The 26,290-nt window shown below is 42.0% G+C and overlaps 1 protein-coding gene across 50 annotated transcripts in view; it reads left to right on the top strand.

The window, feature by feature from the left end:
• SENP5 (SUMO specific peptidase 5) overlaps positions 1-26,290 on the top strand; it is a 202,503-nt gene that overhangs the window by 158,658 nt on the left and 17,555 nt on the right. For 49 of the 50 annotated variants that reach the window (XM_086844028.1, XM_086844061.1, XM_086844029.1 and 46 more), the window contains 9 exons: positions 1,414-2,987; positions 6,092-6,197; positions 6,346-6,493; positions 7,106-7,153; positions 9,057-9,134; positions 12,413-12,550; positions 14,214-14,297; positions 15,679-15,729; positions 15,819-19,148. In XM_086844028.1, coding sequence (XP_086700154.1) covers positions 2,036-2,987; positions 6,092-6,197; positions 6,346-6,493; positions 7,106-7,153; positions 9,057-9,134; positions 12,413-12,550; positions 14,214-14,297; positions 15,679-15,729; positions 15,819-15,929 — 1,716 coding nt within the window. In that variant the 5' untranslated portion in view covers positions 1,414-2,035 and the 3' untranslated portion in view covers positions 15,930-19,148. Of the gene's footprint in view, positions 1-1,413; positions 2,988-6,091; positions 6,198-6,345; positions 6,494-7,105; positions 7,154-9,056; positions 9,135-12,412; positions 12,551-14,213; positions 14,298-15,678; positions 15,730-15,818; positions 19,149-26,290 lie in introns of those variants that run through there. The other variant, XM_086844032.1, reaches the window with a different exon arrangement.

The following is a 26,290-nucleotide window of genomic DNA, read 5'->3' as shown; positions in this document are numbered from 1 at the left end:
GAATATCTTACTCAAGTGGTAATTTATATTATTTGTCCTCTCTGCATTTCCCCTCCCCTCTCATTCCTGCACCAAAAAAAAAAAAAAAACAAAAAAAACAAAACCCAAATAAAAAAAAGCAAAGACCAAAACAACAAAAAACAATCCCAAGTGCTGTTTGTGTCTAAGGTGAGCAGAGTGAAAAATGGAAAAGAGTTTCTTAAGTCAGGCCTGGAATACCTGGTTTTGCAGGTATCATTCATAGTTGCCTTAAAAGTCCAGTTGTTAATGTTTTATTTTCATTTCTAGACCCTATAGACTCCTTTATTTTGAGATACACATGCCTATGTGTAATGATTAGGACTGACATGGCCAAGGTGAAACTTGCTATAATAGTCTGTAAGTCAGAATAAGTCTGATGGGGGGCAGGAAAAAAAAAGTCCTTTTTTGAACTTGAGAAAAATAAAAACTTGTAAAATACAGTTTGGGATGTACATAGTGAGGCTGGGGCAATTTGCGTGAAGCATCTCACGTTGTGTGTGCTGCTTTTGCCTTCCTCTTGTGTTTCTGGATTTTTCTAACTTTTAATTAATATTTTTAGCCACGTAGTGAAGATAAACAGTTATTACTATGCAGGCTTCACACACTTGTGTAGTCGAAGAAAGTTCCTTATTGAACACTTTGAGATGCAGGTTTTTTTGTGGGGAAAGGAATTTTTAAGATGTTCAGCTGCTGTGCTGCATTGGTACCGCTTTGTTAATGCAAAGATAAACACTGATTATAGAAGCTGATAGTGGTGGTGTCATGGAGTGAGGTGTTGCTGTGAGTACAGAGCAATTACTTCAGGAGTAAACTGTGTCATTCTTTATCTACCCAGAGAATCAAAATTTCTGTGGGTGTTTGTGTTTTGCTGTTCCTTTAAAGGAAAACTTTGTGCAAGCTTGTGAAGTGTTTTCAGAGGCTGCTCACGTTTATTGCACAAGAGTAAGGGCTCCTTTGTACAGTGCTGATGGGGTGGGGTACCTGCACACACTTGTTGATAACTTGGACTTCAAAGTTTTGTTTTTTCAAAGGCTTTTTGAGGCAAGCTGGTTAACTGTGCTTACCCTACGGCATAGGCATTGAGAGAGGTTTGACCTCAGGCTAGAGAGTCATGAATTACACATAGGGAGCATGGGGATGGGTGGGAATTACCTGTTTATTGCTCTACCTCTAGGGAAGGTAAATGAGCAAAGCCTGTTTACACACCGAACCATTGCAACTATTGCTTGTTTTTTCTCTGGGTGCAAGTGAAAATGTCTTAGGGAATGTGGGGTTGTGATTGAAGGAGGGGTGGAATTTTAGATAGGCATGTGGCCTGAGGAATGTACCTTAGTGTTTTGCTATTATGTTACAGTCCAGATAATTCTGAATTAATTTCCCTTATTCTTTCAGCTGTTTTTGAAGATCATAATGCAGCAGAAAAATGAAAAGCTATAGAAGACATTTGCTTTGGCAAAGAAGTCAGCTGCTGGCCCAGTCTGGAAGATGGACCACTGGTTTTGGGAAGCTTGGGAAATACTGCTTCCAAAAGCAAGTTTTCCTAAGCTAGAAGAAGAGACACAGTGCTCAGCTATTTGTGAGTTTAAATCACAACAAACTGTACTGAAGACTGCAGTGCAGAAGGAAGACACTTGAGCTCCAGAGCAGGTGGGCTCCTGATGTGCTTCTAAATTCAGAAACTTCTCCGAAACTTACTGTTGAATCGTGCAGCTTTCCTTGAAAAACTACTGAGAGCAAAAGTATCCTGTCCCTATTGTGAAGCTGAAAGCTCTTCTGGAAAAGCAGTAAGGAAACTCAACAATTAATCCTTTCAGAGTGAAGATCCCTTGAATGAAGAATTTGAAACTGTTGCTGTTCTCAATAGCATCTCTGGCCACATCCATGATGTCTCATGTGGCTCACTGCAAGGTGCTGCCTTACCTGTAAAGAAAGGTGGTTTTGTATATAGCGGGGAGGAGAGCAATAATGATGAGGGCAACACAGTCCTGGTAGTTTTAAACAGCTATAAAAGGAAATGCTGTTGCAAAGGGAGTGGAATGGAACTTGTGGCCCCTTGACAGTTCTAAAGAGGTCCAAATTTAATCATCATACTGTAAAAAAGAGATTTTTATTTATGATGCATAAGAAACTTTCTATGGTTAGGTTTCGGTATAGAATCATAAAATTCCCGAAACTTCGAGCAAGAGGCAAGACTTGCAAATTAAGAAAAATCAAGCAAAGGTGGGTGCAGAGAGTTACAAGGGACCATCAAGAAACACTTCAGCGGGATTTTGAAAGTGGATTGTGTAATTTGTTTTCCTCCTGGAAATCTAAAAGTAAGCGTCTTTGGAAGCGGTACAGCTTATCAGATATGAACAATAATACACCCAAATCTTTAGGAGCGGAGAATGAAGTATGTGCACCTGAGATCTGCCACACACAGGATGTGTCTGCTGAGCCGTGTTCTGAGGATGCAGAATCCGGAGGGCAGGATGGCAGTGTGGATGCTGGCCCACCAGAACTGCATGTCAGAGCTTCTCCGGAGACAGAAACCGTGCACCAAGTGGAGACCAACGGGGCTCTAGCAGAGGATCATTGCTCTGACATTGTTGTCTCTGTGACAGGAAAAGAAATTGCTGTTTCAGATCAAGATGGTGAAGAATCCAAGGAGGTTGTGGGTATAGATGGAATGACACTGTTGCAGTCCTCCTTGCAGGATTCTGATGTCAGTGATAATTTTGCAAATGGACCTTTATCCATGGAGCTGACACAGAATGAGGACAGCTCTAGCCAGATGGAAGTAGAAGGCTCCTTAAACTTGGACATTTTTAGTTCAAAACTACTAGATCACCCTTACTGTAAAAGTCCTCTTGAGGAGCCTTCACCAGAAAGCACAGGACTGAAATCAGGAACTCGGAAGGGAGGCAAGAGGAACAGTCAGAAAACTTCCCGAGTGGCTGATGAGCAGTTGGCAACATGGCTTTGTGGTATACTTTTTAAATATCTTAGGGCATCCAGGAGTTCCTGAAAGCTGATGCATGTATTGTGGAATTTATATATTGTGTTAATTCCTTTACAAAAATTGTTTCTTACTCTGAATTGTAAAGGTCACTTAGCATAACATTTGATTAAATGAGGCTGCAAAGAGGAGAGCTGCATGAAGGAGGGACAAATGAATGTTTGTCTGACAAGCTATTTTAAGATTATTTTGTTTTAGAGAATACAATGTAGTTTAATTGGGATCTGCAGAATATTGTTGATACATATTTTAAATGTCTTATCATGTGGAATCAAAAGGTTCAGGTTTTTAACTGGTTGACAATTGTTATTCTTAATTTGTTTTTTGAAAATCCTAGGTATACTAATGCTTCCTTCTACCCTTATACTCTCTTCTCTTGCTCTTAGTCTTAAACTAAATCACTTAAACTCAGGTTTTAATAGCCAATTATTGTTCATTTTCCCTTGGTTTTCTCTCCAATTGTTCACAGAGTAAGCTTAATGAATCCTACAAAATAATATATTTTAAAAAGACTAGTCTTAGCAAAGGTTCGGCAAAAAGGCTTTGGGGTTTTTTTGTGCTACGCTGAGCATGCAGTATTCGATAGTCTCTCTAAAGAGGAGCATGATAAAAATAGTAATTGGTGTCTTATTTATGTGTAGCAGCTTTTTACACACAGAGTAAGAAGCAGTAAGCTAACACGTTGTGCCATATTGTACCATCAGTGTAACTTCAGAGATGTTCTGATAACTTCCTTTGGAGAAATTGGCTTTTTAGAGTCCCATAAACTTCAAGCTGGTGTCAGTGAGTGTTAAAGGAAACGTGTGAAGTTTGACATGCTCTGATTTTTCTGCCTACCTATTTGTCCTTTAATTTTGCAATTGATTTCTATAAAGCAAAATGTGAAGAAGGAGACAGTGAACCTCAAGAGAGGAGTTAGCTCTCCACATCCATATCTGTAAGTTAGTATGGGCTGTGTATCTTTGTGACTGGCTTTATGAGATCCAGCAAGGACCAGATGCTGTCTGAGAAATTGAGAGAAACTGTGGTAACCCAGTGAAGAGATCACTTCTGCAATGGACTTCTAAAGTTTGTACATCAGAAAAAGAGATGTAGTGCTTCTGTAACAGGCAAGAGCCAAGGTTGTATCAGGGTGGCAAAGGTTAAAGTTTTGTGGTCTGATAGTATAGTACTTGTGAGTTTTCTCAGCTGAAAAGCTGTAAAGAGGAAATTTAGTTGTGGTATAACTGTGTGCAGGAGTTCTTGTGTGTTTAGGAGTGTTGTTAATAATTAACTGCACCCTAAAAGATAGTGCTAACCTGGCAAGAGTTCCTGGGGTAGGAACATGAAGGAGGTGGAAGTGTTAGGGCTGCTCTTGGGTTTTGAATTTCCCTGCAGCAGCTGAACTCCAGCGTTAATGGGCTGCAATGCTTAGTGCATTCAGAAATGCTATTAGGTATCAAACAGCCCCATGGTAAAACCCTGTTCATGATCTCTCATTTTTGCCCTGGGGCTGAACTTTGTATTCTCTTCCTTGAGTTACTACACCAGCCCAAGTGAGGTCAGTCTTGCTGGAGGTCTGGAGCTCTGCTGCTCTTAGTTGTAATGACAAGAACAGTCCTTCCTCTGTGCATCCATAAAAAGCCTTGAAAATTTTTGTATTTTGTATAAAAAACAGAGTAAGGTACACTCATAAGCCCCATGCATTGTCTAGCTAGACTTCTATCCAGAGTGAGAAACATCTTCCCTGTCATAGTGTACTGGGATGTAAGGGATAAAAGCTGTTAGGCAAAAATGTGGCAGAATTGCAAGGAAGGTTCTTTTCCCATGAAGAATGCTTCAATGTGGTTTGATCTTGCTCTTCAATCCCTTCCTTCTGTCACACTTCTTGTTATATCTTCACTGCTATTCTCAGCTCATTGTGGTTTGGGTTTTTTCTTGGTCTCTCTCCTTTGGTTTCTATTCTTACTGCTGTTCTTCTGGCACTTTTTCTGTCCAATGTTTCATCTTGCTTTTCCCTATCCTGATCTTGAAAGTTTCCAGGAAATGTTCTTAAAGCCTTCATAAGCACACACTGCCCTATCCAGTGATGCTCTGCCATCACATCCCAGCCTCAGAAGAGTCCTGGACTTTGGATTAATGCAATTTTCCTGGACTCTGATCTCAGATCCAGCTTTCTGTACACAGAACACATGTTTTCTGCTGCATGTGAAAGTACATTTTCAGAGAGCTGGACAACTTGGTCTTTTTTATCTTGTTTACTAGCAAGTGTTGAAATCCTGTTCTGCATTCTCTTTCATTCTCAGAGTGGTTTTGGATGCTTGTGTGGAATTTATATCTCCAGTGTTCCAGTCTTCTGTTTGAGAAAGAAAAAAATCTATTTCCTAGATTTTTCAGTTCCTCCAGCATTCATCTCTTCATTATTTCCAAGTTAATATCTTTTTCTGGTGTGGTTGCTCAGTGTTTTCCTGAGCCCTGACAAGTTGACATGGCTGTCTGTGTCACCTTAAATGCCATCCCTAGGACACAAGGGTAAAGGAGTTAAAGTTGCCGTGGTCTGTCTGGCGTCTTTTCCGTTCACTGTGGTGCGGCAGCGGAACTGAGCAGACTGCAAGCACTGCCAGCTCCAGCTGCCTGCATTTGAGGAGAGTCATTCTGTTTGCCATAAGGACAGGATACTGGCTTTTCAGTGAAACCTGTTGCATGAACTGATGGCTTTTCACGTTGCAGTAAAATGATTTAAAATGCTAATTGAAGTAGGGAAGGGGATGGATTCTTCTCTAGCACTGGTATAATTAGTTTGCTGTAGATATGTATGTGTATGACAAGAACAGGGGCTGATCTTTTCCTGTGAAGCTGAGTGATCAGATTCATGCTTTATTTTTGTCCTTCTTCCCCTACCCCCGCTTTTATTTAATGTTGCCAATTTGAGCTTAGTTTTCTTAAATATGTACTTGGCATGTGTGGTGCTGCATGTTGGTTGGGTGCAGAATGACTGCTGCTTGTATCTGTAAGAACTGAGAGCTTTATTAGATTGGTGAACTCAGAAGGTTTTTATCTGTTTGCACTTTCATTTTTCTGGTATATTTAAAGGATTCCTAGATGAGGTTATGAAGAAATACGGCAGTTTAGTACCACTCTGTGAAAAAGATGTCATGGGAAGATTAAAAGAAGTCTTTAATGAAGATTTCTCCCATAGGTGTGTAGCAGTATCACATTGTACACCTGGTAAAGAACAAACCACTTGCATTGCCTACTGCATGCTCTGTGTCGAACAACTAGCAGAGCAGAATCCATTTGCTATGACCTTGACTTAGTTTTTCTCTACCTTTTCAATTCTGTTTTAGAAAACCTTTTATCACCAGGGAAATCATGATGTATCGAGAAAAACATCCAAAAACCTCCACTTGCAATTTCCGGGTCTTCTATAATAAGCACATGCTAGATATGGATGATTTGGCTACACTGGAAGGCCAGAACTGGCTGAATGACCAGGTCAGACATGCTTGGTGTTTATGTGCTTCCCAAACCCTTTTTAGCCCACTTATATTAGAATACCAGTGGTGTACCTTCTGCTGGCATTACAGGTGGACTATCCTTACTTCACAAGTAAAAGGAGTGGTGGGCAGCTTTTACAGTGACAGGTGCAGTAAGTCTGGAAGCTGGGAGGTGTCATAATTAGACTGTTTCCTTTTGAAAAAATGATGTTGTACTATTTTGATAAAATAGTAGCTACCCATATAGATTTTAGTAACTTCCCCCATCCCCAGCTTGAGCAGATTACAAGAATGATAGGGTAAAACAGCAAACTGTGGCCTACAGCCAGTAAAACAGGAAGGCTGCAGAGCCCAGGCCATGCACCAGTAGATTTAAATTAAATTAAACTGCATTTAATACTGAGGCAGACTTCAAGCAGCTAGTTACAGTCTGTCTCCAGGATGACCACTATTAGTTGCAGAGTGCTTGTCCTTCAGATGATGTGGCTCTAAAGGCTTCTCTCCATATTGCTGGTTTAAGTGGGTAGGGGCCTATGTTTTATGAGCACTTGTGAATTTGGGTCTTAAAAATGTGTGATGTATGTATTTAACTATTTACTGACTCTTCCAGATAATTAACATGTATGGTGAACTCGTTATGGATGCGGTCCCTGAAAAGGTGAGGGGGTTTTGTTATTATGCAAATGTACCTAATGAGAGATGGAGAGGGGAAGGTGAAACTTTGCACACTTCAGGTACAGAATCAGGATTCAATCAATGATGGTCTGAGTGGTTCCACTATAATTTGTTGCTATGTAATGCTCAGATTTTCTACCTTTCCTTTTCCCTTTTCAGTGCTGTTGCTCTTGTTTCAGGAACTGACTGTATTAACTGTGCAGGTGGTTTCTGTGGTAATCTAATGTCACTGATGTACCTGTAGAGGACACATGCCCTGTTTTGGTCCATCCCAGTCTCTTTACTTCCCTAGAGGTTTCTGTTTCCAGCTTATTGCTTCTAAAGTGCTGTATTCATGCTTTTGCTCACCAGCCTGGTGTTTCAGCTGGAATTTCTGATGAAGATGGATTTCTGCTGAGATGACAAACCCTGAGTGTTAGCATCTGAGCCATGCACATGTGCTGCTTGCACTCACCCTCCCACCCACCTCATAGCTGTGGGGGCTGTAACAGCTCAAGCTGTGTCAGCTGCCTGCCTGGTGAATGTGAATTTGTGTGGAGAGCTGCTTGGTTCCTTGGCAGTATTGACTCTGCAGGACTCTGTTTTGTACATCCTCAGAATGCTTACAGCTTTGCAACTGCAGTGCCTGACTGTTGGTGGCAGTTGAGAGAAAGAAAGCAAAAAAAAAAAAAAAATCAAGATAACAACCCCCCCATTTTGTGATTAAATTTTCAGCAGTGACAATTATAAAAACCCATCTGTTTACTAGTAGGGCAGAACAGTTTTCAGGTGAGACCACAAAGGAAGAACCAAACAAAGCCATTCTTAGAAGAGCTCTGCAAAATGTAATTCTTAAAATCTTCAAGCTCTGAAGAAAGTGTTGTTGCTTTGATTTGAGGTGATGGTGATTCTTCATTAGTATTCTCTATATTTCCTGAGTGTGCTAGGCTTGGAGTATTGGAGATTGTGTCTGTTTGCTTGTGTCTGCTTTTTCTTCCTGGTGCATAATTGAAATCCTCATGGGAGATTTTGTGCTGGTACCTCAGAATGTGGTTTTGAAGTCTGTTGGCATAGCTAATGGGTGTTAGACCGTGTTCTCAGCTGCTGAATTTTCTAACTTTTTTTTTCAAGTAACAAGCCTTCTACCACCTCTACACTAGGAGAATTATTAAAAACAGATGTTGCAGATTTCTGTTTGTATTAATCTGTTCCTGTAATTGCAAGAAGCTAAGCACAGGGAATAATAGTGTTAACCTGGAGCTGATTTTTTTTTTTGCATGAGCCTACATTTTTTTGTCATAAATGTCAGTTTTTACTTACCAAATGGATCAATCATATCTTAAAAATACTTTTCAATAGCAGAATATCGTTCTTGCTGGGAGCTGGTCATAAGAGTTGAATACCAAAGACAATGTTGTTGGACTAAATCTCATAAGTGTTTTGATCAATTTTCTTTTTCTGAGTCTCAGCTTCCAGCAACTAAAGCCAGAAGTTACTCCCTTCACCACCCCCACTTTTCCAGTGTTCTCTTCCATGATCCCTGTAAAGAACAACAAAAACTAACTTCTTGCCCTGGTGTTTTTCTCCCAAGTCAGTCCCCAACAAAAAAATTAAACATGATATGCCTGGAGATACAAAAATGTAAATATAAATGCTGCGGTGGCTCACATGATATATTATAGGAGAATAAGGTTTATTTTATTAGCTTGCTGAAGAACAGTAATAGTGGAGGCTTGGCAAAGCCTCTGTTTGTCCCTACTGGGGTTCTGTTTCTAAACCTGCATTAAATATTGCCTCATTACAAGTTGTTTTGTATAAATTATCCTGGGGGAAGGGGAATGACTGTGCATGAAAATTTCTATGCTCATTCCTCCTCTCTCTCTCTCTCTCTCTCTCTCTCTTTATAGGTTCATTTCTTTAACAGCTTTTTTCATAGACAGCTCGTAACCAAAGGATATAATGGGGTAAAACGATGGACTAAAAAGGTACCTTTAACACAGTGTCATCAGTGCTGGGGTTCTGCTGGGCTGGGCTCAGTCACTTACCTGAAGCTGGGTTACAGTGTGTTATTTACAAAGGATGGGTTAGCAAAGGAGCTGTACAAAGCGGGGAGGGCTTGATGAAAATCGTGGTGTGGCACTATTCAAGTTAGTACGGGTGTGTTGTACTTGGAATGGCTAAATCTTCAGGGGGAGGTTATCTCTTTGTGTATGTTCATGCAAGTTGTTAATTTAACTGCAAGAAATGTCTCTTACTGCTCCTGACAGTGCCAGGTACACTAATCTACAGGAGAGCAGACTTAATTCTGCTTCTTCCTTTTATCTCAAACTGGCATTTGACAAAATCAAATTGTTACTCCAAGTAACATATACAAGGTACTAGAGAGCTGAAAAGAGACCCATGGTTAATAAGCCAGACTGTTGTTCTCATGACAAGAACAGAATTTACCTTGCTTTCCAGAACCCACACCAGATCATGGGTGTGATATTTTCAGGGGTAGCTAATGCAAAAAGAAATACTCTCTTTTTTTTCTTTTCTTTTTCTATGAACATTTGTTCTTTCTAATATGGGAGATGAGGCAAGACTAATCAAAGGCCGTGTTTGAATGTATGATCTTTCTGCAGAAGTACTTAAATAGCACACATCTGTGAAATGCTAGAGATGAACTCATTATCCAAATATAAAATCTATTCATATAATTTATTAAAAAACTCTTTAAAGAGAGATGGAATACCGGCGCTTGATATTCCTACATATTATTTTTTAAACATTATTTTTCTCCACCAACCCAAGTTTTGTAAAATCCACAAAATTAGGGTAGATTCTGGAAGCAGGATCTCTATTGTTGTTGCTGCTGAGGTACCTGATGAAACAGGAAAATTTTTAGACATTTACACTTAAATTCCTGAAGAATCTCTCAAGCAAGAATGAGAGCTAAGCAGTTTCTATGGGAAGAATTCTGTAGATTCCTTCATCCTGCAATGTGTAATTAAGGGGAAATTTTTTCTGCTCTTTAAACACCCCAGAGTATTGCACCATGTTTTATAAATATTCTCTCCTGGGATACAGATAGCCTATGCTGGCTGTGGCTGCAGTGGTTTCAGAGCTTCTGTTTGCCATCACACTGTCATTCCTGATCCACTGTCATGACACACAGCTGACTCTGCTCTCTTGGTGAAGTGAATCTGTGTTGCCACCACTCTTCCTGTACATCAGTTCTTAACTAAAGACCCCACTTTTGGCTGCCTGTTTGTACTCTTCTGTTGCAGGATTGCACACCTGCAGTAATCCCACAACTAGGGCCACATGAGGACCCTTGGGTTCTACGTGGTTCTGCTGTAGCTGAACATCACAGAAGATGTAGTTCATTTATCTTACTCCAGTTTTCCTTTGTGGTCTCAGCTTGCTGCTGGCTGATATCCCTCTGCTTCTCTCTGAGAGTGATGGATCAGTGTGTAGTGGGTGTGCTGTAGTCCGGTCAGGAAGCAGTTTCTGCAGGTGGGAGCAGGGTCGATGCTTGTCACAATCAAAGGACTGTTGTGAGCCAGGCTCAGCTGATAACTTCTGTGAATGCCCAGACCTTTTTGTCTCTTCAACTTCCCATTGTTACTCAAGAAATAGACTTTTCTTTCCTACAAAAGACCTGCCCTTGCCAGTAGTGTTGCAATTATGTACTGTTCAAATTGCATAGTGCTTAAAAAGCCAGGAAGAAAGCTTAGAAATCTTCCCACAGGATGAGTTCATTTAGTTCAGTATTCTATTTTTGCTTATTTTCTGGACTGTGCCACCAAAACCCCAGTAATTACACACTCATTTCAAGAGGAGCTAGGAGAAGGAAGATCATGAAAGGCCCTGGCTTGGCTGGCTTCCAAAAGCATAAGGGTTCATCTGCCATACAGACACCGGGGGTGTTGCATCTGATCTACTTGTTCTGTACTTCAAGACCTTTTCCCTTGTTTGCTTGCCTGTGACCACAGTACATCTGCTACAAAGTTAGCTTTGAGAAAGGATGAATCCGCTCTACCTTCTTCCCCCCTTTCCTCTGCTCACCAAAGCATCCTGCACTCCTCTGCCTTCCTCTGGCAAGTCCCAGAGCCTGTGGTAAAGCAGAAGGGGTCAATCTGCAAACTTGCTGGTTTTGTGGGATGTTTGTAATTACAGCTTCTTCATAGAATCGTGGAATGGTCTGTGTTGGAAGGGACCCCACAGATCATCCAGTTCTGTCCCCCTGTAATGGGCAGAGACATCTTCCACTATTCCAGGTTGCTCCAAACCCTGTCCATCCTGGCCTTGAACACTTCCAGGAGTGGGGCAGCTACAGCTTCTCTGGGCCTGTGTCTCACCATCCTCACAGGGAAGAATTTCTTTCTTACATCTCATCTAAACCTATCGTCTGTCAGTTTAAAGACATTCCCTCTTGGGAACCCTCAAGGGCTCTGTGCCCTTGTCCAAAGTCTGTCTCCAGCTTTGCTGTACCCGTTTAGGTACTAGAAGGTGCTGTGAAGTCTCTATGGAGCCTTCTCCAGTCTGAACAGCCCAAACTCCTTCAGTCTGTCTTCATAGCACAGGTACCCCAGGCCTCTGAACATCTTTTTGGCTTCTGGACGTGTTCCAATAGATCCACCTTCTTCTTAAGCTGGGGACCTTAGAGCTGGACACAGCACTGCAGGTGTGGTCTCCTGTGAGAGCAGTAGAAGGGCAGTCCCCTCCCTGACGTGCTAACCTCACTGCTTGTGATGCAGCCCAGCATGCAGTTGGCTTTCTGGGCTGTAAATGGGCTGTGAGTGCATGTTGCTGCATTGTGTTGTTGAGCTTCTCGTCAACAACCCCAAAGAGTGTCACCTACTCACAAAGCAGCTCTGATAGAAATGAATGATGCTCACACTGGATAAATGTCATTACTGAAGAGATGTAGCTAACCTAAACTGAGGCTCGATTGTATTGCCATCATTACCTAAGAAATGCCACTTCAACACAGATGTTGCAGTTCAACATGAGCAGGATTTTGTCACAAATACGGTAGTGATTAATTCTGATAGTGTACAAGGTTTCTCAGCCACTTTCTGGACTGTAACTGTATTTTTGTGCCTGCAGATAAGTTGTGTATTAGGTAAACATAAAGAAAGTGGTGAAAGAGTGGAGGGGGGCAGAATAAGATTTCAGTTACAGAGTGGCAGAGAGGAAACTTGGATACAATTAATCTTTTGCTTTGCTGTATTCTGCCTGTGAAACTCTCTCTAATACATGTTGTTCTCTTTGCCAGGTGGACTTGTTTAAAAAGACTCTCCTGTTAATTCCTATTCACCTGGAAGTCCACTGGTCCCTCATTACTGTGAACATCCCCAGTCGAATTATTTCATTTTACGATTCCCAAGGCATTCATTTTAAGTTTTGCGTAGAGGTAAGAGTGACAGCTGTGTCTGCAAAGTCTGAACTGTTTTCTTGAACAAAACACTCCCCCTTTGTTTCTGTTCAGCCATAAACTTTAAATGTAGTGTGTCTGTCATTGTCTTGCTGTGTATGAAATGAGAATCAGCCTGTCCTGCTGAGGAGTCTGAAGCACAGAGCTTGAGGGTCACACCAAAGCTGGGAGCTGAGGTCAGATTGCCTATTGCCCAATTAGCCTGACCGTGTAATCAGCACAGCTTTGGTGACTTTGACTTGGCACTCCCACAGAAAGCAGGAGCTCAAAGCCCAGTGCCATGGGGAAGCAGAAGAACCCCAAGGAGAATGAGGGCATTTCTTTAATCTATTAAGGGACTTGTGTTTAGGCTAAATGATAAATTGTGGTCCTTTAGGGGATAGGTTGCCTGGGTGAGAGCACAGGACTGAAGATGCTGTAGTGTTGCCCAGTGGGGTTTGTGTGTTACTGTGCTATTGACAGCATGTTGCCTTTTTCCTTGGCCTGCATTGAAACAGTGTTTGCCTCTGGTTATAACCCAGCAACCTTTCAGGGCTGCAACCTGAACACTGGAGTTAAATTATCAGTCTTCCTGATAAAGAGCAGCCAGGAAATTTTTGCTGGGCTTAGCAAATTGTAATGACCCTCTTACAAAAGCTAATTTTGTCAACTTAATTGCTTGCTTGATGCATCAGCCCTCTACTTTTAACTGTGTGTAGTTGTTGGCTTACAGAAGAGTAGTAATTATTGTGCCCAGGAGAGTTCCCAGCTAGGACTTCTGAATGAAGATGCCTGCTGGCATTTGCTGAGGATGAAGCTAATGTTTGTCCTGGGAGCAAGAGATCTCATGCTCTCTAGCTTGTGAATGTTCAACATGAAGCAGCCATCCCTCTCGGCAGCCCTATGGTCTCCTGCAGCCTTGCAATGTGGTCTCTCCCATCCCATTCCAGGCAAGGCATTTGCACCTGACTGTCTCACAGGCATGAGGAAGTTTTATTTCTGCCTGTTCTAGGGGCAGGAGGGAAGCAATACCCAAAATTAACTGTGATCCACACACTAAGTGTGTGCTGCAGTGTTTGAATTGTGCTATAAATGTCCAGCCTGTTTACAGAGAAGTAGGATTTGCTTAACCCAAGACCATAGTCTCATTTATCTTGCTTCCTTCTCTTCGCTTGTGTCAGCCTATTTTTTTTCCTGTATGTTACTAAAGCTCTCCCTGGAGCTTTGTTGATTAGCTGCAGAACTCGAGCATTTTGTATTGAGATTCCAGCAGGAAAATGCCATCGTACTGAACGTAAGGGCCGTGGTGTCAGCCAGCAAGCCAGGAAAGAACATGTGCCAGGCTGCTCTGTTTTTCTCTGCATGTCTGGGAGCACTCTGACCTTGTGCCTGGGTGCCACAGCTAGTCTGGTATGAAGTAAAGCAGTGTACAGTGTGGCTGAGGGGTGTTAGAGCTCCCCTTGATAGATTAAAATTAGTCTTGGTGGTAGAAGGCACAGTACTCACCCAATTTCATTTCTTTACCTCTAGATTTGAGCTCCACTCCTAATGCTCACCTGAAACTTGTCCTCACTGTCAAAAGGATACCATCCAAGCAGTCAGTGTCTCTCTCCTGTTCTTTAGTGGGTGAATAATGTTGCTTTTTTCCTCTTTCTTCTTTAAGAACATTCGAAAGTATTTGCTGACTGAAGCAAAAGAGAAGAATCGCCCCGAGTTCCTTCAGGGTTGGCAGACTGCTGTGACAAAGGTAAATGACAGCACTTTGAGCCCTGGGGTCTGACTTTCGTGGGAGATTTCATGAAGCTGCTTCTAAATTCATATATTTGTAAAAGTAGTAAATGGGTTTATGCTGCCCATGGAGGGTGCTGGGGGAGGTGCAGGTAGTTACATGTGGGAGTTCCAGCTCTGTTGCTCATTCAGCTCCCACCAGGGCTTTAGCACTTTCTGCAAAGTGACTTGGTGATCTGAGCCTTTCTCTGCACAATTAAATGTGTGCGCAGCAAAACCTGCAGCTGGTGTCCATACTGAGACAAGGTCAGGAACTGAATGAACTGGACACTCAGCTGCCCCTGAAAGAGCTGTTCTGAATGCATGGGCTTTGGTGAGGGAGGGAACAGGCTAGTGTTGCTACTGCTGGTATTTTATGTTTGCTATGGATAGAGGGCTTTGGTCTCCAGGGCTGTTTGTGGCACATTGCATTTGATTGCAAGTAAACAAAGTCTGGCAACAATAAAAGGGAATAACTTGTGTGTAGTGTAAATGAAGGAATATGTAATTTGCGTAGCCATCCCATAATGGCTCCAAAGATATAAAACAGGTCGTTGCACACTAGACATACTTCCAAGCTCCTTCCTTGCACAGGTTTATTTTTAGATGCTGATACAATGATGAAATGATTTCTCTCTGCACTCATGCACAACCTGTGCAGTCAGTTCATCCTCCTGCATTCTGTGAGGCAGAAGATCTAGGAATTGAGAAAAAACAATTACTTTGCCTTTTCAAGTGCCAGATACATAATAGCACTAGTGATTGGGACTTTTTAGCTCTGCATATCAAAATTGAGCATGTTTGAGGAAGTAATGAAGGTTGAAAGTTATCATTTGAGACTGCCTTGCTCAGTCCTGTTGCCTAGTGATGAACCATTTGTCATGTTCTCTGAAACTCTTTGGTGTGGCTGGGGGAGGAAAGCCACTGCTGGTAGCATGGATGCCGAAAGTAATCTTCCTCTAGGCCTGTGTGACTTTGCTGATAGAGTTTTGTCCTGTGTAAAGTAGATAATGCTGTACAAACATTTATTTAAACTAATTGAGAAGCTGTTCTGTGTAGGTCACTAAAAGAAAATAAACTTGAAAGAAAGACTTGTAATTTATTTTCTGTCCTACACTATATATTTTTCTAAATATTAGGTGCTATTCTAACAAGGTGTTGAGTGTCACCTTGCAAAGTTTGAGATGAGAACAAGTAATTACAACTCCTGTTTCTGGCGCTGCAGAACAGCTAGCTCTGAGCATGAGACAACTGATCCTTACACTGAATCTCCTTTTGGACTTTAAGCAGGAGTTAGAGAATGAAAGGATAAGTAAAAGGATAAGGATCTGACAAGTCTCTGGTTGTTTCTTTCCTTTCAGTGCATTCCACAACAGAAAAATGACAGTGACTGTGGGGTTTTTGTGCTCCAGGTAAGATACTGCTTTTTAAAAATCAGTGGCCTGTATTGTTGATGTAGTAAATGTCCTTTTTTTCAACCAAGCCTTTTCCTTTTCCCCAGTACTGCAAGTGCCTCGCCTTAGACCAGCCTTTTCAGTTCTCCCAGGAAGATATGCCCCGAGTGAGAAAAAGGATTTACAAGGAGCTGTGTGAACGCCAGCTAATAGACTAATAAAATGCAGCCAACCTAATTTCTCTGGCATTTCTGACAAGTTGCAGCTGGTGTTTGTGTACTTGAATTTCTGAAAACTTCCATGAATTTTGAGCGATTCTCAGCTGAGTGGTGTGGCCACTGTCGTTACCTCAATCTTTTGCAAAGTTCTTTAATTGGCAGAACATAGCAGAGCTGCCATAGACTATTCCTCATGTCAGTTTGGTTCTCTTATGTTCTCTCCTGTATTTAATATTTATTATTTCAGCATGCATATAGGCAAAGCATGCAACTACAACCATGAAACGGTAGATTTGGGGCACCTTTGAGGTGTAGCTAGAAATGACAAATACAGGTGAATTTGTCTGGAAAAATAAAGATGCATGATATGTTTTCTGATGCAATAATGCTTTGAATGTACGGAAAAAAAAAAATCAATGCCATAAAAAGAACAGCTAGAATCTATTTGATAGTTCCATTGTCCCTGTTGTGGCTGTGTAATACTGAATACCACATTTTAGGGTGGCTAAACTCATCTACAGTTTTAATTTGTGAAGACTCCTTTTTCAAATAGTTCAAGTTGCTAATAAAGTTTGTTCTGTTAGCATTTCTCTGGCTGTCATTATCAGCCTGTCCCTATAGATAAAAAGCAGCCTTTGCACAAATAAAGCTTCAGCACTTGTCTGTATAATAGAAAGTACAGAAGTGTTCAGTCAATCAAATGGATGGTAAGTTCCTAGATGCTGCAGAAGTCTCCATGATGTGTGTATTAAGGAGAATTATAAAGCTGACCCTGAAGAGTCAGAGCTTAGATAGTAAGATAAACTCCTTGGCTGTAACTGTTTACATCTCAGATGGCTTTGAGTCATTTCTCAGATCCACGATATGCAGTGAAAATGTACCATTTCTCCCTTCTCTGTCTTCAAAGCTTGTTGTCTTTAACTTCCCGTTGGCTTTTGCTTTTGTTCAAATGTAAATGAATTCATTTCTGCTGCATCTGCTGTTTGATTGTCTCGAACATCCCTGGTTTTGTCTGCGTTCAGTAGCACGGATGGGTCTGGGTGGGAGTCACAGCACTTGTGGGTGCAGTGCAGGTGATGTCATCCTGCTCGCAGGGCTGGGAGCCCACGAGCCCGGCCTTCAGCTTTGAAGGGCTGTCGTGCTGGGCAAAGAATGAGTGAGAGCAGTGGATCTGCTGGGCTTTCACCTTGGTCTGTAAACTGCAATGTGCTCCTTGCTACTTCTGTTTGAAGAGACTGTTCTCTGGCACTGCTACACCGGCAAACATCTTTGCTGTATTTTTCTGCCAGATACAGGAATGAGCCCAGAGGAAAAGTATTTTCATTGCTAAGCATCATCTGCTGCACAGCTTCACTTTGTGTCCGTCCATAGCCCTGGCTTCTGATGGAGGAAAACCACTTTGACTTCCTTGTCTTTCAAATTAATTCTGACTTGAGCTAAGCCAGGTGCAAATCCCTCCTAGATGACGGGAGGGAGAAGGGAGGGAGTGCCAAGCACAGTCAGGCCAGGAAGTGGAAGCACGTGCACACTATGCTGTGCTGGAGAAGGAGTTCCTGCAGTATCCTTGCGTGTTCCCACTTCCCCTTGTTGGCAGCTGGCAAGGACTGGCTTAATTTAGCAAGATAAGGAAAGCCTTAAGCACTTGGTTAGATAATTTAAACAAGCAACTTAATGAATCAGAAAGAACCTAAAACCCAGACAGGCAAGGTTCATCTGCCCATTGTACGGTGCAGAGCACCCCACAGCACATGGTTTATTTGTGTTTCCCTGAGGTGTAACTGACAGGACAGCAGCACCTTCTTGAGGTGAGTGCTTGTGAGCAGTGGAGGGTGACTTCCATGGAAAGTGAAACTCAGAATGGAGTTTCTCCTGTGGGATAGCACATAAAAGCCAGTGCTGCCATTCTCATCTTCTCTGTGCACTGGTGTCACATGAACGGTTCCAATGCTTTCATGGTGGGACAACTGATCCAGGCCATAACTAACCAGAGGAGAGTTCTTACCTCAGTATAACTTCCTACTAAATATCCTGCTAAGAAGGAATACACAGACTTGGGTGGCCAGGAAGAGATGTGGGGGCGGTGCCACTTGGTTGCATGCAAGTGAGGCTTTATTTTCAAGTTAGACTCCTGACAGAAAGGGAGTGGAACAAAAAGAGAACTGCATGAGCAAATTGCTTTTATTTTCAGAACATGAGCAATTTGGTAAGGAAGCTTGAAAGGTGTCCTGTGAGACTACCAGCCTGGGAGGCTCAATGCCTCAAAGAAAGACCCTTATTTTTTTGTGCAGGTTGCCTTGTTGATAGATATTTTTCATTGCATGGGAATGTGCTGGAACACTGCACTGCAGACAGTTGTTTCCTAAGGCTTGGTGCCTACTACTGGTTGGTGGGCATCCATCTTGCTCTCTATGAGAGGTCGTGAGGAGTCTTCAATCACGATCCCCATAGCAGCAGCATCAGCCAAAGTGATTTCTGTGAACTGTGTGTTGAACATGGGTGCTTTGAAGCAAGTGCACGTGTGTCCCAGATCGTTTGAGGGGAGGGGGCTTGCATTTCAGTCTGCTGCCTTGTGAACTGGGGAACAGGGTGGGGAAACATGCATGTTGGAAAGTACTTCTTATGTGCTTTCTTGTCATCTAGAGGTTTCCTGACAAGTGTTCCAGTTGGTTATGGGGCAGCACAGAGGAGTTGCACTTGAGTTTCCAGCTGCGAACACACCAGTGAGGGGCCTCTGAAAAAAAAAAGGAGGGGAAATTGAAAACAGATCTAATGTAAGCAAAGTATGTTGGTGCAGTGTTGAAATTAATCACAGGCAGTCAGAATCTCAGGCTCTGTAATGGTGTATCCTGTGAAACTGGACTAATTAACTCCTCCTTGAGAATGTCTTTGATGCCTTAAAGGAGATGGACTTCATAATCTGTAGTCATTTTACTAGTTCTTAAAACATTCAGAACTATGTAGAGTGTTTTTATTATGAGAGGCACATTTATGTGGATGTAGTTATGGCTGTTAGCAATTCCATTAATGTGATCTTCAGATTTTCATAAATCACTCTGAACTGGTTTGGTGGATGCTTAAATTTCACGACTTGTTCCAAAGAGATTGTCTCGCTGTGCTGATTTATACAAATAGTCCCAGAACGGGTGAAGCCTCTGCCTCGTGCGTGACAAATTTAAGCTACCTGAGTTGTAATAAACCTTAAACAGAATTGAAAATGAATTATCAGTTTCCATTTCATTTGCTTTAATCTATAGTTTTAAATGACTGTGCCCCAATACAAATCAATAAATGCAGAGTGTGGCCTTGATTCTGCAAGGTGAGTGGAGAGATGCCTGTTGCTGAGCTGCTGGTACTTGCAGAATGGAGGCTGGACCTTTGTGCTGTCTAATATGCAGTTGTTCTGTTCTTACCTGGCTCTCTAGGGTGTGAAGGTGATATTTTGAATGTTTCACATGCACTGATCACCGAGCCGGACAGGCTTGCACAAAGCTGCTGGCTTGTGTTGAATCTCCAGCGTAATGCTTAACCTACCTTTACATTCTCAGAGTTTTGATTGGCGTTATCTACTGTAGCATTTACTCAATTCAACATGAAAATTTAAACCTTGGGAAGCGCTGCAGAGTTAACTCCACTGAGCAAAGACTGCGCTGTGGGTGTGCTCTTGCATTGAATGAAGCCCATGTTCCTGTGAAGTAATAAATTTGAGTTTTACTGTAAACCCTATTTTCTTTCAGTGGTTTGGTTTCATTTTAATTTTAAAAGCAACTGATGTGATGTTTGAGGGAATGTTTGTAGCAGCTTGTTTTGGGATCTGTGTTATTAGGAGAAGCCTCTCCAGTTGATTAGTTCAATAACTCTGAGTTGAACGCTAATGATGCTCTCTGTCTCACAGTGATGTAACTTTCTGTGGTTTAAGTTCTGACAACATACAAGATTGGAGATGTCACCCATTGCATAAATAAGGGTGGAAATCTTGCATTAGACATTTTCTTCTAAGGTGACATTTAAAGAACACAAATCTGTCAACAGAACACGTAGGACTTAAATTGCTTTTCTAGATCAAACTACACTAATGCCCTTCTTGTATTGCTTGTGGATTTAGCTGTGTAACTATAGAGTTAAATCTTGTCTTTGCCATGTTAAAAAGCTATACAGCTTGTGAATTTGTGATAATGGTGAGAATGAAGGCTTAGCAAATGTCTCTTTAAGCTATTAATCATGAGACTGGCAACATCATTGTCTTTATTACATTCATAATTTAAAATCCTATCATGGAGGAGGAAACATGGATGCTTGTTAAATATATTCTTCAGTGGAAAGTACTAAGAAATCAGATCATTAAAGTACAGAATCATAAGAGACACTAGAGCCTTGCCAGGAACAATAATTACTATTTATATGTAATAGGCACTGGGAGGGAAAAAGATGAGTCTGGTTTGCTTATGCCTGAACTTAATGGGTTTTATGAGTAACCAGCTAGAAGGATTTGGGGATTGAATTTCATTTCAGAGTATGTAATATTACAAGCTATAGAGCTAAAAACTGTTGTAAATGGAGTGAAATATCTTGAGAAATCAACTGGTTTGTTTTCTCTCAACACAAGTAAGCAGAACATGTGCGAAGCAGCTCCAGTTCCTGCCTGAAATTCTGATGAGTTCTTAATTCTTGGGCTTAATTTCAGCATTGCTGGTAACTCATCTCCCCTAGCCTGGCACTCTGAGATTCCAGACCTTACCTAAACACTAAAGTTACCTGGGGCTCTTTGCATGCAACTTTGAGAAGTGGCTGAGAGGAGGAGGGATCAAAAATCCGTTGGGGAATCTGGTTGCACCACCCTGTGATAAATGTTTTGTGGGAGGAAGTGCAGGGGAGAAACTGAGCTTTAAAAAAGATGTATTTAACTGGGTAATGTGGGTCAGGTCATGTTTATGGTACCTATAGAGCTTGATGTGGACAAGGAGCCATCTTGTTTATGGAAACCTTTGAGATGAGTGGGAGAGAAATGCAGGGAAGAGATGCCTTCTGCAGGGATCATTGCTCTGCACAAAGGGACACTCTGTCTTGTGTCAAGCCCGTGAATTTTACATCAACTTAATGCAGGCAGCAACTGCAGCAAAGGAAGAAATTCCCTCTGCAGTGTTCAGCTGAACATCACCTTTGTTTGGGGCAGTTGGGGCTTGACAATTTATCCTCAGCATCTCTTGACAGCTCCAGCCCATTGAAGAGCTGGCAGGCGTTGCTGCTCCAGGCAAACACCGGGCTGCTCCAAGGGAAGGCACTCTCAAATCCAATAGATTCCAGCTCACCTTTCAGGTCTGGCTTCTTTGGGGTTTCAGGTTTGGAGGGGTTGCTGCTTTTTGTTTTGTTTTCAAAGAAGTCTGAAGTGCAGACAGTATTAGGGTAATTCTTCAAGTCATATATTCCCTTTTCATCCAGGAAACTTTGCTTAGGAGATCTGCTCTCAGTTTTGCAGACTGAAATGCTTCTGTTTCACTATTAATGGGCAGAATAGAGTCTTCAGGGCAGAATTTTTGGCAGAGTTTTGGGTTTTGTCCTCTGGTGAATGGCTCTTCAGGTGAATGTTTTTTTTTCCTTTAGAACATGAATATAGCTAAAATATTCTTAAGTAATGAAATGTAATACCTTGAATTAATGGCCACTTTAGATTCTTGTAAGCAATTGGTTGTCCCCAGATGGGATGTCCTAGTCTTTAGAAGGGACTGGGAAGTATTTTGAGGGAATCAGTGCTATTTAGAAAACAGGGAGCATAAAGGTCCAGCTCCCAAATTCACCCTTTGATCATTTTACCCAAATATCAGAAACAAAGGATTTAAGCTCTGGCGCAGTTCTTAGCAGGGCTGTGGGTGATGGCCTTTCCTGGGGCTGTGGGGGATCCATCTGAGTCAGATGGATCTTCCCAGGCTACTCTTTGGCCACCAGATGTCACGCAAGGACCACCAGAGCAGCATGTGCTGCTGTGCTCCAGCTCCCAGCCCATGGGTTGACCAAGCCATGGTGGCTCCTGGTTGCGTGTCACTGCCACGTCGGTGGTTGTCTTCTCACACGTTCCTCAGCAATGTCTGTGCTGCACTTGCAGAAAGAATGTGTGTATTAAACCAACCCCCCCACCACCACCTTCCACCCACCCTCAAATCCACTGAAAATCCCTCTGTATCAAACATGTAAGTGTTTGGCTCCAGTGCGATTACTCCAGAGTCCCATCAATTTTACAAATTGGCCGAAACATTTTTTGGTAGAGAAGCCTTGCATACCAGAGGTCTTTAGTCTGATCAAACTGCTGCCCTACCATAGATCATGACTGTTATTTTTATAACTCTGTATTACCGTGGCAAATGCTGGGAGGGGGGAGAAACCACATCAGTAGCAACTTCTGTCTGATTTGTGGTCATATGCTTATAACTTGACATGGTTTTGCAAATAACTAAACAAAACCAGGAATTCATTTAGGGGGAGAAAAATAACCCTACCCAAAACTCCAGAAAACGGCTGCATCAGATATCCTGTGTGAAGAGTCTGAATTGCTCACTATTTGGATCTTTTAATGGAAAATGGTTCAGCGCAGGAAGGGGAACTGGTTGCCCTCTGTTAGTGAGCTAGGGCTGTGCTGTGGCTGTCAACCACTGCCAAACACTGTGACAGCCTCTGGGCCATCCATTTTCTTGAATTTTTATTTAATTGCTGGTGTCTGCTCAGGCTTTATCCCAAATTTAGTAACATTCAGTGCTCACTTTTCTCTGCAATACCTTTATAAATTCCCATATAATCTGATATCTAATTTTAAAGCCATCTGTCATTTTTGAGCTGTATATTTTCCAGCTTTAAAAGGTCTTGTTGAAGGAAAATTTAAATTCATGGCCTACTGAAAATGCATTTATCTTTAAATTATTCATTGGTAAAATGTCTTTGAACTTGTGTTTGTGTAGCTGGTGAGTCGGGGGCAGATGTTGGGATTCCTGGATGGTCCTTACACAGATGGCCTATCCAGTGCACTGCTCACCCCACGGCAGCAGTGGGACTTCCAGCGACACCTCACCCAGGGACCAACCTTCAGAGGTGTCCCCTGTCTGTCACACACCATCCTGTTCACTAGGTGGCATTGCTTCCCAGTCTAAAAGCTTCTAAATACTTAATTAATTATGGTAATCCCTGTGGTGGATGGAAAATGAACTGCACTGCCATGGCTTCACCCTTGTGTCCTTTTTACTCTACTTGGCTGATGGGATTTCTTGGGTTGAGTGACCTGCAGGATCCTTATCCCAGCTGTTGAAGTTCTGGGTCCAGGGAAGGCTTTGGCTTGGAAAACTTGAGCAAGCCTGTTGGGAACACTCTGAAGGTACTGCCCTGGCTGTTGGTAGCCAGTTCTGTAGTGCCAAGTCCACCAAAGCCATCACTCTCCTCAAGTTATTGACCTGGATTATCATCTTTAATAAAAAATGTCGATGTACTTGCCAGAGCAGGGATGGTGAAGCCTTGCCTGTCCTAGGGTGGGAGTAAAGTGTGTTGATGTGGGAATCCTTTCTGACATCAGCCATGGGGGCAGCAGGAGAGCAAGGTGCTCTGGAGGATAGCTTGGGTGGGTACTCATTGCTTGAGTGTTTTGAGGGAGATTTGTTCATCTCTTTTCCATGTAGCCCTGTTATTTTATTTTACATTCTTATGCCCTTTCTTGTCTTCCTCCTTTCCTTACCCCAAGTCTTAATTAAGGGCTGAAACACAGTCGATTTAAGAATCCTGTCTGTTGCCAATGGGTATTAATTGCAGCCTTTTGTAGGCTTTAAAATGAGATGAATTTTGCTTTTGCAGGCTCATTTTAGTAGCAGGAGTACTTGGTTTGTCGTGGGACACATCAGGAAGGCAAGGTGGCGAGGTGTCTGTGAGGTGCAGCTCTCACCTCCGTAGGTGTCAGGTCCAGTGTGTGAAATCACAGGAACCTGCGAGGCTGAGAATGACCAAACCCCCCAGAGGCAACTGATGCAGCTGAGAGCAGGGTGCTGCCATTCCCAGCCCTGAATTCCAACAGTGCTTCCCAGCCTGCAGTATTGATGCCCTTTCCCTTTGCAAACCGTGGAGGTGCCACATCCGAGTTAAGACCTGCAGAAGCAGCTCTGTCCTGAGCCCGTAGGGACAGGCGAGTCCCATGCTGGGCTCAAGAACATCCTTGCTTTGCTCTCATAAAAGGACAAGACAAGAAAAGTAGTTTTTGAACAAGACTTTTAATGAACAAGCAAGATAAAAATAAATGTAAATTGAAGATCCTGTTTCTCATGTATTTTATTAAAGACTACAGAGTTGTTCATTCTTGCTGTGTAGTATAATTGCTAAAACATGATTTGTAACCAAATATAGCTGCTTGCATTAAAAATGGCACTGCTTCTTACTAGGGAGGATGATATGGTAGAGGAATGCTCATTTAAACAATTACATAGTTCAGTTTTTGTATTCAAAACCTCAGCTTTTTCACTTTTTTAACATAACCTTGAGATGGTTTTTAGCTTGAATTTTGTTGGATTTTAGCTTGAATTCTGTTGGACTGCACTTGGATGAAGAATGGTATGCAATTAAAATAAACAATATACTTTAAAAACTGGTTAAAATTAAACTTGTCAAACCATGTTTTGCATTTTGCAGTGATTGAGTACAAGATAATGAATGTGACAGATTCTGGTCACAACAGGACAATGCCTTTCATCGTCCAGGGCCTCTGCAGCCATGGAAAGCATTTCCAGAAGCCATTTATGAGAGAGCAAGGCTTGCATTTACTGGTTTAATACCTACAGCTTTTTTAATTAGTTTGTGTGGCTTTTTTCCTCTGAAATTCTAGAATTTCTAGCTCTCACCCTTCCATTTTGGGTTCAGATTTGCTGGGTGAACAAGGATGGGGAGATGGATTCCCTGTTTTCCCAGTTCCATCTGAGGTGGGGTGGGTGAAGATCACCTTGGTAGGTGGACTGGAAACTGGTGGCACGAGGAGATGAGCTTTCTGTTTGACAATATGTGCAAAAATTTACACTGTAGTAAATAAATCCATCCTTTGTTCCAGCCTAAAGACTGACATGGTGTTCCAGTGTGGGACCCAAAGCACTTAAGTAACCAAAGGGTTACCTGTCATCTGAAAGCAGAGAATGCTCCTTCCTGAGTTTGTAACCTGCTAAATGTCCCCCATCCATCACCTGAACTTGGCCTTTCTAAAATACCTGCTTGTGGATGGTGTGAGAGCAGTCCAGGCTGTGCTGGGGTCCCAGGGCCTCCTCATTTCTCCCTTGCCCTCAAAGGGTTTAAATGTTTGCCGGCTCAAGCTCGGTGTTGACTGGAAAGAGGATCTGTTGTGGCAGTCCTGGTGTGCAGGAAAATGCCTTTTCAAACCTCCTCTCTGCCGTTCCCCTGGGAATTCAAGAGCCAGTTGTATATCCACACCTTTCATTCCTAAGTACCCCTCTTGTGAGAGCCAGATACAAACTGGTTTAGAGATGTCTTTAAAAATCAATAGTCCTGGAAAAAAGTAAACAACTTCCCTCTGATTTGAGATGAAGTCTCCAAGAGCCTGTGGATGTCTCTGGGGAGGATCATCAAAACCATCCTCAGCCTCACTGCCATGTCAGAATTTTCATCTGGAGGAAAAGAACAATTGCATTTAATTTTAAATGTTCTTAGGAGATGATAACTTTTTTTATAATTAAAATTTTTTAGAATTTTTTTTGACTTGATGGGAAGTTTTGGATACTTTCAACCTTATCTAAACAAAAACATTGATTTTTGGTTAGATGTCTCCAAAGCCACACTTCTGAAAGCTCATTCAACAGAACGTTTAAAGGTTTTATTTCTATCCCAAAGGTGAAAGAAAACAACTTCAAAATGTCAGAAATGTTGTTACCTGATGAGCTCTATTTTTTGTAAGGTCAAGAAAAAAATGATGGATACAGTAACAAGTGTTTCTACTGTTACCTTTTAAAATATATATGTGATTCTTCATAAGTGAAGTGTGTGCCTTTCAGAAGCTAAAAAACAACAGTGTAAAGGCAGAGTCCTTGGTCTGTCCCTCCTTGTTTCTCCTGAAATCGATTTTTGTTTTAAGTTCTTCTGGTGTAAATAATTTTAATGAAAAGGAGAAAATTGCTAGGTGGAGTTTATCATCTGGAATATATAGGCTTGGATGGTTTCTTGAAATACAGAAGACAGGTGAGCAGAGCTCTGAATGCCCTGGAGAAATAGCACCCAATCCTTTAAAAAGAAAATAATAATAAAATTTTAAAAATAGTTGTTACCCTGCAGTAGACTGACCTGGTGCCATTGTGTGAATGGAAGGGTTGGGGCTGTGGGTGCAGCCAGGGTGTACCTGGGTG

The sequence above is a fragment of the Cyanistes caeruleus genome, chromosome 10, assembly GCF_971803275.1.
Source record: "Cyanistes caeruleus chromosome 10, bCyaCae1.hap1.1, whole genome shotgun sequence".
In the NCBI taxonomy this organism is placed as follows: Eukaryota; Metazoa; Chordata; class Aves; order Passeriformes; family Paridae; genus Cyanistes; species Cyanistes caeruleus.
The sequence above is the reverse complement of the archived record's forward strand: the minus strand, read 5'-3'. Positions and strand labels throughout refer to the sequence as shown.